This window comes from Canis lupus, chromosome 1 (genome assembly GCF_003254725.2).
Source record: "Canis lupus dingo isolate Sandy chromosome 1, ASM325472v2, whole genome shotgun sequence".
NCBI lineage: Eukaryota > Metazoa > Chordata > Mammalia > Carnivora > Canidae > Canis > Canis lupus.
This window is the reverse complement of record NC_064243.1, coordinates 57618553-57634102: the sequence shown is the minus strand read 5'-3', so window position 1 is coordinate 57634102 and position 15550 is coordinate 57618553. Positions and strand designations below refer to the sequence as shown.

The window sequence follows — 15550 nt, the reverse complement described above, 5'->3', positions numbered from 1 at the left end:
CCCTTGATTCTATTTTGGAGCCACTTGAGTCTGAATGCAAGAGAGTATATAGTATATTTTTTATGTCTCAATAATAAATTTTAGGGCAAAGCACTTTTATTTTTGTAAAAGCATATTAAAGATAATATTATCTCAAGAGTAACTTTCTATCTATTCCTGGGGCTTTGTCAGTAATCTACCCCACTGCTCCAGTCTGGTCATTTGAGATATATTCACTTAGAAAAGTTCTGCAGTAGCCCTGGGGACTTTTCTGTAAATGAGTGAAAAATTAGATTTCTCAGCATGTTTGAGAAAATATATCCCTCTTTAAATCTTCACTCCAAATCCTCTCACTGGCTGATGAGTGTTGTTGCTCATGCAAATCTGTGTTCTGGTTCCGTGGCTTGATGTCTTACCCATCTGCTTCCATTAATGCTAGTGGGTGTTTTGAAGGTGACTTTTGCACTGAGCAAAATTCTCCATTTCACTGTCATTCCTTCATACATTACTCATAGGTTTATCATGGAGTCATGAGATACTTTGCAATCTACAGGTATGATTAAGTAATCAGCCAATTACTTATAGAAAGACTTCATATTTGTGTGATTCAAAGGGAGAATGCAGTGCAATATTCATCTGAAGTAAATAGATACCCTTTGCCACATCTGATGGATTAAGCAAGCTCATAGTGCATAGTACATTTTACCATAGGATTAAACCTCAAGCTTTTAGTTTAGATCAAAGGGATTATTTCCAAGGCATGGGCATTATTAGACATAACAATGGTTACCAAAGATTTATGGAATGTCCTCTGGCTCTGTTTAAATCTGGACCCAAATGACTGATGCAAAGGAATAGGGTAATGACCTAATACCTAAAATTCACCTACAGCTTGAATAGTTTGTTGTATTTTAGAATAGGGAATCATAGAACATTCTTTTTTAAAAGATTTTATTTATTTATGAGAGACACACAGAGAGAGGCAGAGACATAGGCAGAGGGAGAAGTAGGCTCCCTCTGGGGAGCCCGATATGGGACTCGATCTCAGGACTCCGGGATCACGCCCTGAGCCAAAGGCAGATGCTCAACCACTGAGTCACCCAGGGGTCCAGTAGAATATTCTTTTTTAAGAGATAAAAATAGACTTTGTAATTTGGAAAACTCAAGTGTATCTCATTATAAATAACCATACAAGATTAATATGATTTTCTTTAACTGAAACAATAATCAATACATTTCTTTTAGCCTAAGGCAAGGACGTGATTCAACTCCCCAAAAGCTGGGGATTGCTAGAATAGTTTTTAAAAATCTTGTGGGAAAGAAGTAGGTTGAGTTTCCTTGAAGACAGAAGGCTGTGATGTATATGACAGCTGGAGGTTCTTGCAGTGATATGCCTTTGTAGCAGGCCTTGGGGAACCTGTCAGCAAGAATTTTTAGTTCTTGGCTACCTTGTTGTCTTCCTTTTACATTTCTCACTGGCTCATCATTTTTGTTTTTATGCTGAAGTGTCTTATTAAAGATGTAGTCATCAACTTTAGTCCTTGATCCCTATTAGCCTCTAGGTCTGCTATAGAAATTGTCCACCACTCTGAGGTCAGACACCTGACAATCTCAGGTTATTTGAAAAATACCTCTAAAGCCAAAGAAAGCAAAAGAGTTCCCTTGAATTGTAACTTCTATCCAAGCAATCTATTTCATAGGAGAAGCAGTCTTTCCTCAGGCCTCATCTAGACAACTGGACACAAAATTAACACTGCAGTGTAACAAGACGGCAAGGAAAGATGAGTAAGGAGTGGTTTTCAGATGTTAGGTGGAAATAGAACTTTATGTATACATGACTCTAATTATAACACATAAAGCCCTGTGTATATTATATTTTTTAAATGTGTCAAGACATTTTGGTTGTAATTAACAGAAATGTAATTTTAAATGGCTTAAAACATTTGTTCTTGAAATGAGATCTAATCAGGCTGAAATTAAAAATACTCTACCCGAGGTGCAGTCTAAATTGGATGTTCTAACAACTAGGGTAAATGAGGCAGAAGAGAGAAGAGAGAGCAAGTGACATAGAAGACAAGTTGATGGAAAGGAAGGAAGCTAAGGAAAAGAGAGAAAAGCAAATAATAGCCCACGAGGAGAGGCTATTGTGACGCAATGAAAAGAACCCACATCAGAATTATTGGAGCGCCTGAGGATGAAGAGAGAGAAAGAAAGGGCCAGTTGGTATATTTGAGCAAATCATAGCTGAGAACTTCCCTAATCTGGGGAAGGAGATAGGCATTCAAATCCAAGAGAGAGAGGACCCCTCACAAAATCAACAAAAATAGACCAACACATAATAGTGAAGCTTGCAAATTTCAGAGATAAAGAGAAAATCCTGAAAGCAGCTCAAAACATTGGTTCTCAAGCTTGGTGACAGAATTATCTGGGGAATTTTGAAACACAGTAGAAACTGGGTTCCATCTCCAGAAATTATAATTTAGTAGGAGGCACTCTGGGAATTGAGGGGTTTAATGAGCTCAACAAGTGATCCTAATGTGCATCAATGTTTGAGAATAATAGATTTAAACAACGATACTCATTGGCTTGTGTGGCCAGAGTCCAAAGTTATGGCTAGCTTTAGGCAAGTCTTAACGCAATGGCTCAAAGTTCCTGATTCAGTCGGACCTGAAATGGGGTTGAGAATTTGTGATAAGTTTCCAGGTGTTGCTGATGCTGCTGGTCCAAGAATCATACTTTGAGAACCACCAGAGCTAAGTTTATAGAAGTCCCTGCCGTTGGAGGATATTTAGGAAACCATATCCCAAATGGCATAACAGACACACTCATATAATTTTTATATTTAGAGAAAGGTAAAAATCACTGAGTTTATTGTTCCAAGGAGGATGTTAAAGAGAGATGTATAGCTTGAGTGTGAGTTATTCACAAAAGTATCCTCCAAACATATAATTGATTCATTTTACCTTATTTTCTATTTAGGTAATTGCTCTAACTTTAGACCTTAGTGATGGGCTTCTGTATTGGTTGGTTCAAGACAGTCAATGTATTCACCTGTATGCAGCTGTTCTTCGGGGGCAGAGGTAAGTAATAATATCCCTTGAAAACAACTGGTTGAGAATGAGAATGACTTACCCCTTCAGTTATGTGAAAATTAATTTTTTTCCAATAAACATTTACTAATTATCCACTGTTTTTACAGGCATTGTGCTTGTGGGGAAAGATAGGTTTGTAAACAACTACTTCCAATAGAACATGGGAAATACTGGGAAGGGGTAGAAAGAGAATACGGTGGAGATACCGAGAAGAACGCTTCTCAAGAGCCCAGGAAATGGATGGATATGTTTTGCCCCTCATCTTAACAAAGCAGAGTGTACATGATGGAGTTAGGCAGAAATCTTCCTGTATGGCACACATGAAAACTAGAGTGGGAGGAAGCACATAAATAATTCTCTTGATCTGTGTTCTCAAACTAAGTCCCCATTTCTCTTGTTGGCATCACCACATCTCCCATAATGGTGCTGTCAGGTATTTTTTTCTCCCGCATTTCTTCTAGACTTTTTTTTTTATTACAATTTTGCTTTTAAAAATTAGATGTAGGGCAGCCCCGGTGGCGCAACGGTTTAGCGCCGCCTGCAGCCCGGGGCATGATCCTGGAGACCCGGAATCGAGTCCCGCATCGGGCTCTCTGCATGGAGCCTGCGTCTCCCTCTGCCTGTGTCTCTGCCTCTCTCTCTCTCTCTCTGCATCTCTATGAATAAATAAATAAATAAAAATCTTTAAAAAAATAAAAATTAGATGTAATAGACATAATATAAAATGCTCAGATCTTCAGTGCTCCAGCATATCAGTTTTGGCAAATACATTTTAAGATACAGATATATCCATCATCACAGAAGTTTTCCTGTGCCCCTTCCCACTCCCCCCCCCCCCCCCCAGAAATATGTACTTTTTGTGTCTGGATTCTTTTACTTGGTATAATATCTTTATGATTTATTCATGTTGTTACATGTATTAGTCTTCTCTTTTTATTCCTGAGTGGTTTTCCATTGCATGAACATCCCATAGTTTGCGTATCTATTCTCCTCTTCATGGACATTTTGGATTGCTTCCCAGTTTTGGTTATGATGGATAAAACTGTACAAATATTTATTTGGAGAGCTTGTTGTGGACATATTCTTGGATAAATACCTACAAGTCGAATTACTGGGAGATAGGGGAAATATATGCTTAACTTCTTAAGTAATTTCCTGGTTTTCAAAGGGTTCATACCATTTTACATTCCCCTCAGAGATGTATAAGAGTTCTGGGTCTTCCACATCCTCCCAACAATTGGATTCGGCAATCTTTAAAATTTCACCATTCACTGTTGTGTGTAGCAGTATATCATTGCGCTTTTAATTTACACTTGACAATGACTAACAATTTTTTTAATTGACTAACAATTTTGACCTCTTTTTCATTTGTTATTGACTATTTATATATCATCTTTCATAATGTGGCTGTTCAAATATTTTTCTCCGTATTTAATTGGCTGTATATCTTTTCATTATTGGAATGCAGGAGATCTTTAGGTATTCTGTATATAAATCCATTGTTAAATATACGTGTTGTGAATATTTTCTCCCCAGCATTTGACCTACCTCTCTATTTGTTGGTGGTACGTTTTCATGAGCAGAAGTTTTAAATTTTGACTTAACCCAATTTATGAATTACTTTCTTTATGGTTTGTTTTCTGTGTCTTCTATAAGAAACCTTTGCCTATCCTAAGGTTGTGAAGATTTTATATGATGCTTTTAAAAATTGTTTTAGTTTCCATATTTAATATATTATCCATCTAAAATTGTTTTTAGATGTGGCTTTTAGATACTGCTTTTTAGATGTTTCTTTCTTATAGGAATATCCAATTCTCCTATCACCATTTATTTTTCTTTGTTTTTAGAGAGGGAGAGAGAGAGTGGGGGGTGGGGCAGAGGGAGAGGGAGAGGGAATTTTTTAGAAAGACTTTATCTATTTGAGAGAGAGAGCACGCACATGAGTAGGGGTGGGTGGGAGGGGAGGAGCAGAGGGAAAGAGACAAGCAGATTCCTCATCAAGCAGGGAGGCTGACTTGGGGCTTGATCCCAGGACTCTGAGATCATGGCTGAGCCAAAGGCAGACGCTTAACTTACTGAGCCACTCAGGTGCCCCAGAGAGAGAGAATCTTAAGCAAGCTCCATGCCCAGTGCAGAGCCTGAGATCATGACCTGACCTGAAATCAAGAGTCAGATGCTTAACTGAGCTATCCTGGTGCCCCTCCAGTACCATTTGTTAAAAGAATTTGCTGCTTGTTATTTAATTGCTTTGATGCCCTTGTTTAAAATTATTTGACTGAGCATATTTGGGTCTATTTTTAGACTCTTTCTTTCCTTTGATAATTTGCTTAGTCTTCTTGATTACTATAAATTAGGAAAAGACTTAAAGATAGGTAATATTAAGTCCTCAATTTGTTTTTCTTTTTTAGTGTTTTTTCTTTGGCTATTCTTCATCCTTTGTCTTTCCAAACAAATTTAAAAATCATCTCCCTAATTTCTAGAATAAAGCCTATCAGAATTTTTAAAAAGGATTTTATTTATTTATTTATTTAGCATTAAAGCAGAAGGAGGGGCAGAAAGAGAGGGAGAGAATCTTAAGCAGACTCTGGGCTGAGTGCAGAACCTGGTGTGGGGTTTGATGTCAAACCCTGAGATCATGACCTGAGTTGAAATCAAGAGTCGGTCACTTAACCAACTGAGCTATCCAGGCACCCCTAGCCTGTTGGAATTTTAAATCTTTTATAAGTTTAGGGAGAATGGACATCATAAAATACTGAGTCTTCCAATCAATAAAAATGGTGTTTCTCACCATTTATTTAGACTTTCTTTAGTTTCTTTCAGCAGTGTTTTATAGTTTTCAGTGTAAGTAGAAGTTTTGCTCATCTTTCATTAATTAATCCTTAATATTCTGATTTTTTTGATGGTTTATAAGTGATGTTTTAAAAATTCCATTTTCTAAATGCTTATTAACTAGTATGGAGAAATTCAATTGATTTTTGTATATTGACTTTGCATCTTGATTCATTGCTAAATTCGCTGCTCTGGTTTCATGCAGAATGCTTTAGTGAGGGTTTATAGTATTATTTTAAAATGAATTAGGAAACATTTCCTTCTCAATTTTCTGAGTGTTTCTATAGCATTGATATTAATTCTTCCTTAAGTTTTAATAGCATCCCCCAGTGAATTCATCTGGGCCTGGAGTTTTCTTTGTAGAAAATTGTGTGATTAAAATTTAATAAGTTTTAAAGATATAGAGTTATTTAAATTTTTATTTCCTCTTGAATCAATTTTGGTAATTCATGTCTATTAAGGAATTTATCCATTTTGAATGAGTTGTCAAATTAAATTTAATAATAGTTCCAAGTTAACACTTCAATGTCTATAAGGTCTGTATTGATGTCCTTTTATATCTCTGATATTGGTATATTTTTTTCCTGATCACTTTTGTTAAGGGTTTATCAGATTATTAATGTTTTTAAAGAACTAGCTTCTAGATTTGTTGCTTTTTTCTCTCTGTTTTTCCCTTTTCTATTTCACCTCTTTCTAGTATTATTTTTATTATTTCTTCTTTTACTTATTTTGGGTATAATTTCCTCTTCTACTTCTAGCTTTTGAAGATGAAAGGAGAAATCATTATGTTCATATCATTTCACTAATGTTTTTATAATATTGACATTTAAAGCTGTAAGTTTCTTTTAGAGATCATATTGTATTCCGCAAACTTTAGCATGTTGTGTTTCATTATCATTGATTTCAAAATGTTTTCTAATTTCCCTTATTAGTTTTCTCTGATCCATATATTTTTAAAATGTATGTTGCTTAGTTTTGAAGTATTTTGGGATTGTTTAGGTATAATTTATAATTTAATATCATTGTGGCCAAAGAACGTACCTCATATAATTTCAATGTTTTGACATTTATTTGGGATTATTTTATCGCCCACTATAGGGTATGTCATGGCGAATGTTCCATGTGCACTAAAGAAGAATATTGGAATCCCTAGGTGGCGCAGTGGTTTAGCGCCTGCCTTTGGCCCGGGGGACGATCTGGAGACCCAGGATCGAATCCCATGTAGGGCTCCCTGCATGGAGCCTGCTTCTCCCTCTGCCTGTGTCTTTGCCTCTCTCTCTCTGTGACTATCATGAATAAATAAATGAAACCTTTTTTTTTTAAAGAAGAATATTTATTCTGCTCTTGTCTGATATAGTAGTCTGACAGTAGTCTGACAGTAGTTATATAGTAGTATAACTGTCAAGTATGTAAATTGGTTGATACTATAGTTAAAATATTTATGTCTACTTATATTATCTATCACTGAGAAAGAGGTGTTAAAGTCTTCAACTATGATTGTAGATTTGCCTGTAGTTCTCTTTAGTTGATGTATCTGGGTGCTTTGTGTTTATATTGTCACCTATATACCTGACTATATTGCCTTTTATCACTATAAAATACCCTCATTAGTCTATGGTACTACTCTACATCTTAGGGACCACTTTGTCTGATACCAGTTTAGTTCCAGCAGCTCACTTATGCTTAATGTTTGCAAGGTACATCTCTTTCCATCCCATTACTTTTAATCAGTTTTTGTGCTTATTTATTTATTTTTAGAAAGATTTTATTTGTTTATCTGAGAGAGAGAGAGAGAGAGAGAGAGAATGATAGGAGGGGGAGACAAAGAGGGAGAGGAAAAAGCAGATTCCCCACTGAGTAGGGAACCCAACACAAGTCTGGATCCCAGTACCCTGAGATCATGACCTGATCTGAAGGCAGATGCTTAACCAATGGAGCCACCTGGGCGCCCTTGTCTTTACATTTAAAGTATGTTTCTTGTAAACAGCATATGGGATTTTGCTTTTTTATGCAATCTGACAGTTTCTTTTTATTTGGATGCTTGGTTTATTTACATTTAATATAATTATTGATATACTTGGGTTTAAATCTACCATCTTAATTTTTTTTTAAATTTTTATTTATTTATGATAGTCACAGAGAGAGAGTGAGAGAGAGGCAGAGACAGGCAGAGGGAGAAGCAGGCTCCATGCACCGGGAGCCCGACGTGGGATTCGATCCCGGGTCTCCAGGATCACGCCCTGGGCCAAAGGCAGGCACTAAACCACTGCGCCACCCAGGGATCCCCATCTTGATGTTTGACTTCCATTTGTCTTAGTTCTTTGCTCCTCTCTTCATAGTCAATATTCAAAATATTTTGTTTCATGAATTAAAAAATTTATGACAAGGGGTGCTTAGGTGACTCAACTGGTTGAGTGCCAGACTCTTGATCTCAGCTCAGGTCTTGATCCTAGCAACAAGCTCTGCATAGGGAGCCTAACTTAAAAAAAAAAAAAAAAGGCTCCAGTGTGGAGCCTAAATTAAAAAAAATATGACAATATAGTTGCAATTATTACCTTCAACTCTGTGTACTTGTCATATAATTTACTTTTGCCTACTGCATGAAATCCATGTTTGCTACTGTTTTTCATTTAAAAAGCCAACATTCATGCACCTAGGTGGTTCAGTTGGTTGAATGTCTGATTTGGTTTTGGTTTAGGTCATGAGATCAAACCCTGCATAGGGCTCTGTGCTGATCATGGAGTCTGCTCAAGATTTTCTCTCTCTCTCTGTGTCCCTTCGCCATCTCTGTCCAAGAAAAAAAAACTGATACACAGTCAACATTTTTTAACTTTGAGGTAGTGGTTACATATCTCAGATTAAAATATAGGACATTAAATCATTAGGAAAATTTAGAAATAATTTTATTTCATAGAGAAACAGGCCCAGAGGTGTGCAAATTTGCATAATGATACATGGTTAAACAGAGAGATGGTCAGTAAAAGGTTAAAGTAAAATAAAAGCTAATGCGCTAGGGCAGAGATTTTTTAAATAGGAATTATCTTTTTTTCTTATATATTTTTCGTTTTTCACTTTTATTAAGTTTTTAATTTTAATTCCAGTATAGTTAACATGTAATGTTCTATTAGTTTCAAATGTTTAATATAGTGATCAATATAGTGATTCAACAGTTTTGCATATTAGTTCGTGCTCATCATGATAAGTGTACTGTTTAATTCCCACCACCTATTTCACCTATTCCCCTACCCACCTCCTCCTCTCTGTTAGCCATCAGTTTGTTCTCTATAGTTAAGAGTCTGTCTCTCTCTTTTTTCCTTTGTTCATTTGTTTTGTTTCTTAAATTCCACATATGAATGAAATTATATGGTATTTGTCTTTCTCTGACTGACTTATTTGGCTTACATCATACCCTCTAGCTCAATCCATGTTGTTGCAAATGGCAAGATTTCATTCTTTTTTATGGCTGAATAATATTCCATGATATATATATCATGATATATTCCATTATATATGTATATATATATGCACATGTCTATCTATCATCTATCTATCTATCTATCTATCTATCTATCTATCTATCATCTATCATCTATCATCTATGTATCTATAGATGGATGCATGGGCTGCTTCCATAATTTGGCTATTGTAAATAATGCTGCAGTAAACACAGGGGTGCACATATCCTTTCACATTAGTGTTTTTCTATTCTTTGGGTAAATACCCAGTGGTGAAATTACTGGGTCTTAGAGTAGTTCTAATTTTAATTTTTTGAGGAAACTCCATATGCTTTCCACGGTGGCTGCACCAGTTTGCATTCCCACCAATAGTGCATGAAGGTTCCTTTTTCTCCACATCTTTGCCAACACTTGTTGTTTCTTGTGTTTTTGATATTAGCCATTCTGACAGGTGTGAGGTGATATCTCACCATAGTTTTGATCTGTGTGTCTCTGATAAGTGATGTTGAGCATCTTTTCTTGTGTCTGTTGGCCATATGTATGTCTTTTTTGGAGAAATGTCTTTTCATGTCTTCTACCTATTTTTTAGCTAGATTATTTGTGTTTTGAGTATTGGGTTGTATCAGGTTCTTATATATTTTGGATACTAACTCTTTATTGAATATGTCATTTGCAAATATCTTCTTCCATTCAGTAGGTTGTCTTTTAGTTTTGTTGATTGTTTCCTTCACTGTGCAGAAGTTTTTTTTTTTTTTATGTAGTCCCAATAGTTTATTTTTGCTTCTATTTCCCTTGCCTCAGGAGACCTATCTAGAAAAATGTTACAAAGGCCAATGTCAGAAAAATTACTGCCTGTGCTCTTTTCTAAGATTTATATGGTTTCAGGTTTCCCATTTAGATTTTTAATCCATTGTGAGTTTATTTTTGTATATGGTGTAAGAAAGTGGTTAAGTTCTATTCTTTTGCATGTAGCTCTTCTAGGGAAGAGTTTTCTAATATTGGGTTCTTAGACCCCAGGGAGTTCATGGTGGACTTCAGGATGTGTGTGAGTATCCTGAGATTAAGGATCCATACTTTTCAGCAATTTTCAAGAGTCTAATCTTATGAAGGTGAAGAACTCCTGGTCCATGAGGACAATGACAAGACTACTGTTAGATTAAAAAATGCATTTTTTTGATTACTGGAAAACCTCTTTATCATGGAGACTATGAAAAAGGAGTATACACACCTGAATATGTATATAAACATAGATTGTGTACAAACAAATACACAACAATCTGAGTAACCAATTATTTCATATCTACTATGGCATATAGCTCTGACTTGTTTCCCACCTGTGAACCACAGAACACTGGTTGTTCCTTTCCCTAGAAATGTAAGATACCAGTAATCGGATTGCCAAGATAAAATGCTTAGAGTGACAGTGTCCTGAAAGATTATGGTTCATTCTGTGTCTGTACATCCCAGACAGCTGATTAGTTAGCATTCTTTGAGAGCCCAGCTCCTCAAGCATCCAGAGAATTGATATCATTAGAATGAATAGATAGAGAAAGGAAGTTTCTCCTTTAAAAACACACTTCCTCATCTCAAGGTTAATAATGTTTTCTTGTATGCATTCACAATGGAGTGCTGCAGTGCTTGTAAGGTTACACAATGGACAGACACTTTTGCCCTCCAAGTCTTCCTTTTTTATCATATCAGGAAATAAAAATTGTACATAAAGATAGGGATTCCAGAGCATCTGACAGAGACTTTTTTCTTATATATAGCCTACATTCTTTCTTCTATTTGTTAATTTCCTTTTCCTTAATCTAGATCGGCACTAATACAGATATAATGTGAACTACATATGTAATTATAGATTTCCTAGTTGCATTATTGAAAAGTAAAAAGATACAAGTGAATTATTAATTCATATTAGTTCTTGTGTATCCAGAGGGTATTTTACATATATAGCACATCTCAGTTTGTACATTGTTTTCATAGGAAATACTTGATCTGTGTTGAGATTTTGGAAAATTTACAGCTGATAAAGTTGGCTTATATGCCTAAATTTTTCCAAAATACTTATACTTTTTCTAGTAAATGATACATATGATTCATAATATGAGCCAAACATTAGTTTTAATATTTAACTTAAATTTAAATAACATGAAAAAAAATCAGTTCCTCAATTGTATTCAAGGGCTCAGTAGTCACATGTGGCTTGTGGCTACTACATTGGTCAGTGTAGCTCTTGCTTATAGTAAATATGAAATGACCTGTTTGCTGCAACTCGGCATAGTCTGAACTCGATGGCTGTAGCAGAGCTACTCTTGAAATGGCTCTTCCCTCTCCTATGTTCATCCATTCCCTTTAGTTTATAAAGGATTGAATCATTTACAAGGATAACAACATATCTGACTTGGAAGTTGAAGAAGGTGCACCTATCATAAGTTCATCTGTATTTAGTTATGTCAGGACTGATTATGTTACTCCAGGGGAGCCTCTGCCCTTGTTCTTCCCTCTGCCTGGAATGTTCCCAGACTCAGTTCCCTCGGTTAGCTGGTATTCCATCTGCATGGCTCACTTTAAACATTGTTCCCTAGGGGAGACTTTTTCTGGCCAGACCCCAGTAGGTCTCCTTGTTAAGGAACCCACTCTACTTATCTTTTCACAGTGTAGTTCAGGGGTTTTGTTTGCTCGTTTTCTGCCAGGCTGCCTTTTCTTCTAGCCTGTGTATTCTGTGAGGGCAGGGATGTACTTGTCTTATTTATCACTGCATTCCTAGTGACTAATGCAGAACTAGGCACAGAACATCTGCTGAATGAATGAGTGAATGAATGAACTGTCAATGCAGTAACCTCAGCTGTCATCTATACATAGTTCCCACTTTATGGGAGAGTTTTGTCTTTTTATGACTTTTTTTTAAAAATTTTTATTTACTTATGATAGGCACACAGTGAGAGAGAGAAAGGCAGAGACACAGGCAGAGGGAGAAGCAGGCTCCATGCACCAGGAGCCCGACGTGGGATTCGATCCTGGGTCTCCAGGATCGCGCCCTGGGCCAAAGGCAGGCGCTAAACCGCTACGCCACCCAGGGATCCCTTTTTATGACTTTTTGGTTGAGCTTTTTTTTTTTTTTTTTGAGCTTTGATTTAAATGCAGCTTCACTTATTGCTGAGGACCGAAGGGTTTGAAATCCCACATGGAAGGAAGCCCCATACTGACCTCCTGCAATGAGGTTTTGCTGAAGTTGTGCCGTGAACACTGGAGGTCAAGAATTTTCTGGTTAGCCCAGGAGATTTTTACAGAGGAGGAGTCTTCAGCTGGAAATGAGAGGCAATCCAAGCCAGTAGTTACTGAGGGATATCCAGTCTCACCCTGTGGGGAAATCCTCTATCCTGAGGACTATTTTGGGATTGTTGAAACAAACAACCCAGTGAGCAAAACTCACACAAATGTGTTCACAGGGTACATACAGGCTGCAGCAGCTCTGCGGGTAGTCCAGAAGGGCTAGCCTCCTGCTTGGTGAGGTTCCTGCCATTTGGGATTTGGTTTTATATATTTCACAATGTTGCTAGAAATTTCTAATGAGAAGTAGAAATAACAAGGTGTAAAATTAGACAAGTGGGCGAAAGTCCAAAAGACAAACCAGATGCTGTCCTCAGAACTGCGTAGGTATGCGTAGATTATTTTACTAGAAAAAGAATGATGAGAACAGTCACTGTGAATATACTTTATTTAGTTCCTCACTTCCAGTTATGGTCCTCTTAGTTTCAGTTTCGTCAAGGAGGTATTGTGATATTCTGAAATCAAAACTGTTAGGTGTTTTGAGTTCAAATGCCATACTTCATACTTTATACTTTTCCGTAGAGGGGAATGTTAACACCCCAAAAAGATTTAGAGAAATCATTAGAAAAAAGTCAAGCCTCTGCTTCAAAAGGCTGAACATCATTGAGGTAGTTTTTCTTTATTGAGTACTAGGCAAATGGAGTAACTTTAGAAATCACCAAGCAGATTTTTAAAATAAAAATCATTGTAAAATTCTGTCATTGAGAAAAAAACTCTGTAAAATCAGTTTTAGTAATAATCTGTTAACTTGAATCCCCCAGTCTGAAAAGCAGCATTTTGAATAAGCTGAAGAGGTTAATAAGTATCACTGGGGCAACGGTTGTGAATAGTATAAAGTGAAGGACCAAACAGGCTAGAATAGTGAATGGCAAATGGCGGGGCACCTGGGTGGCTCAGTGGATTATGCCTCTGCCTTCTGCTGGGTCATGATTTCTGGGTCCTGAGATGGAGTCCTGCATCCAGCCCCGCATTGAGCGCTCTGCTCGGTGGCAAGCCTGCTTCTCCCTCTCCCTCACTTGTGCTTTCTCTCTCAAATAAACAAACAAATAAATAAATAAAAATTTTTTAAAAAGGGAGGCACACCTCAATGAGGAGAAACCAGTGGGCATGTAAGGTATTACAAGAATCAAAAGCATTTGCTAAAATCTGTGTAATCCTCTTGCCATTGCAATATCACGTTAATAAGAGAAGTCCTAGAAAATTTGCTTTAGGTATACTTTAACAAAAATCTTAGAAGGCAACGTTCTATGGAACTAAAAGGATTTTCGTTTTGTTTTTGGAAACACAAACACTCCCTCACAAACATATGTGCTCTCCAGGACTGGAATGTTCCAGCCCCTCTCCCACTTTAGGTACACAGGCTAATTGGTGTCATGTTTTCACAGTACTGGGGAGACCAACATCACCGAATTTGCAGCCTGGAGTACTTCTGAAATTTCCCAGAATACAGTGATGTACTATAGTGGTCGGCTCTTCTGGATCAATGGCTTTAGGATTATCACAGCTCAGGAAATAGGTCAGAGAGCCAGTGTCTCCATTTTGGAACCAGCCAAATTCAATCAGTTTACGATTATTCAGACGTCCCTCAAGCCTCTGCCAGGTACAAGATTTTATTCCTGCTTACCCTCTCTCCTTCAGACTTGTTAAATAAATGTTTAGGTTAGTGTTTTTTTCTTAAGAATTCTGTTTTGAAAAAAGAAAAAAGGCCTTAGCAGTTTCCATTGGTTTGCTTGCAATCAACTTAATAAAATTTTCAAGATATATTAAAGGAAAGGGGAATTTTGTTTGGGGGTATTAATTTCTATTAATTTCTATGTTTTCCAGGATGATTGAGAATCCTAAATTCTTTCTCCTTCTATTCTTTCTTTCATCCTATAGGCAACTTTTCTGTTACCCCCAAGGTTATCCCAGATTCTGTTCCAGAGTCTTCATTTAGGATTGAAGGGAATGCTTCAAGTTTTCAAATCCTGTGGAATGCTCCCCCAGCAGTGGATTGGGGTGTGATCTTCTACAGTGTGGAATTCAGCTCTCATTCTAAGGTATAGTGTTGGTTCTAGTAGCTTCCATTTCTCAGACTGTTCCATCTGTATCAGCCCTGCCCGCACTGATTGGCGCTCCCTTCCTTTTGCCAAGCACGTCTGACTCCTTTGTTGTTCCCATAACATTTGGTTATTGAGATTTTTCCCGAGAACCCTGCGTATGGCCAATCTCCTCCCATTTTGTGGTTAGTGGTAACAGCTGGTGTGTTAGATACATTTTAACTCGTCTTTGTGAAACCACATGGAAGTTACCAACATTAGTGTTTCCCAAATTGCAAATTTTGACTTTACATGTGCACCAAAGCTCGGAGATAAAGGATGTTATGATACCTTTACTAGGAAAATAATGTTTTGTTCTTATATTTTAGTTCCTGGCCAGTGAACAACAGCTTTTACCTGTATTTACCGTGGAAGGGCTGGAGCCCTATGCCTTATATAACCTCTCTGTCACTCCTTATACATACTGGGGAAAGGGCCCCAAAACATCTCTCTCACTTCGAGCACCTGAAACAGGTACACAGGTCAAAATTTCTTTTTAAAAAAAGGCAGAACCTCACTTTCCATGATCTAGGATAAATAGCTAATAATTTAAAAAGGCACCTTTCAGTTTTGTAGATATATTTAGATTCAATACTCTTTCAATGACTTCTCAGAGATTAGAATAACATCATTAAAATAAATCTGCATAATTTATTCCAAAAGCATATTTCAAAGATTTCTTAGAGACTGTTTCACTTGATTATCATAATATATCTGATGCAGAAACCTGTTTCAGGAAATTTGTGAAACACTTGATAGGGAAAATGGGAATATAACAGCAGAG

At 36.8% G+C, this 15550-nt stretch overlaps 1 protein-coding gene across 5 annotated transcripts in view; it reads left to right on the top strand.

Moving 5' to 3' along the window:
- Positions 1-15550, top strand: part of ROS1 (ROS proto-oncogene 1, receptor tyrosine kinase) — a 121465-nt gene that overhangs the window by 45609 nt on the left and 60306 nt on the right. For all 5 annotated transcript variants that reach the window (XR_004808492.2, XM_025422834.3, XM_025422835.3 and 2 more), the window contains 4 exons: positions 2959-3059; positions 14074-14288; positions 14567-14727; positions 15096-15240. Coding sequence is in view for 4 of the 5 variants with exons in the window: in XM_025422834.3 (XP_025278619.1) it covers positions 2959-3059; positions 14074-14288; positions 14567-14727; positions 15096-15240 (622 nt within the window). In the remaining variant the exon portion in view is untranslated. The remainder of the gene's footprint in view (positions 1-2958; positions 3060-14073; positions 14289-14566; positions 14728-15095; positions 15241-15550) is intronic.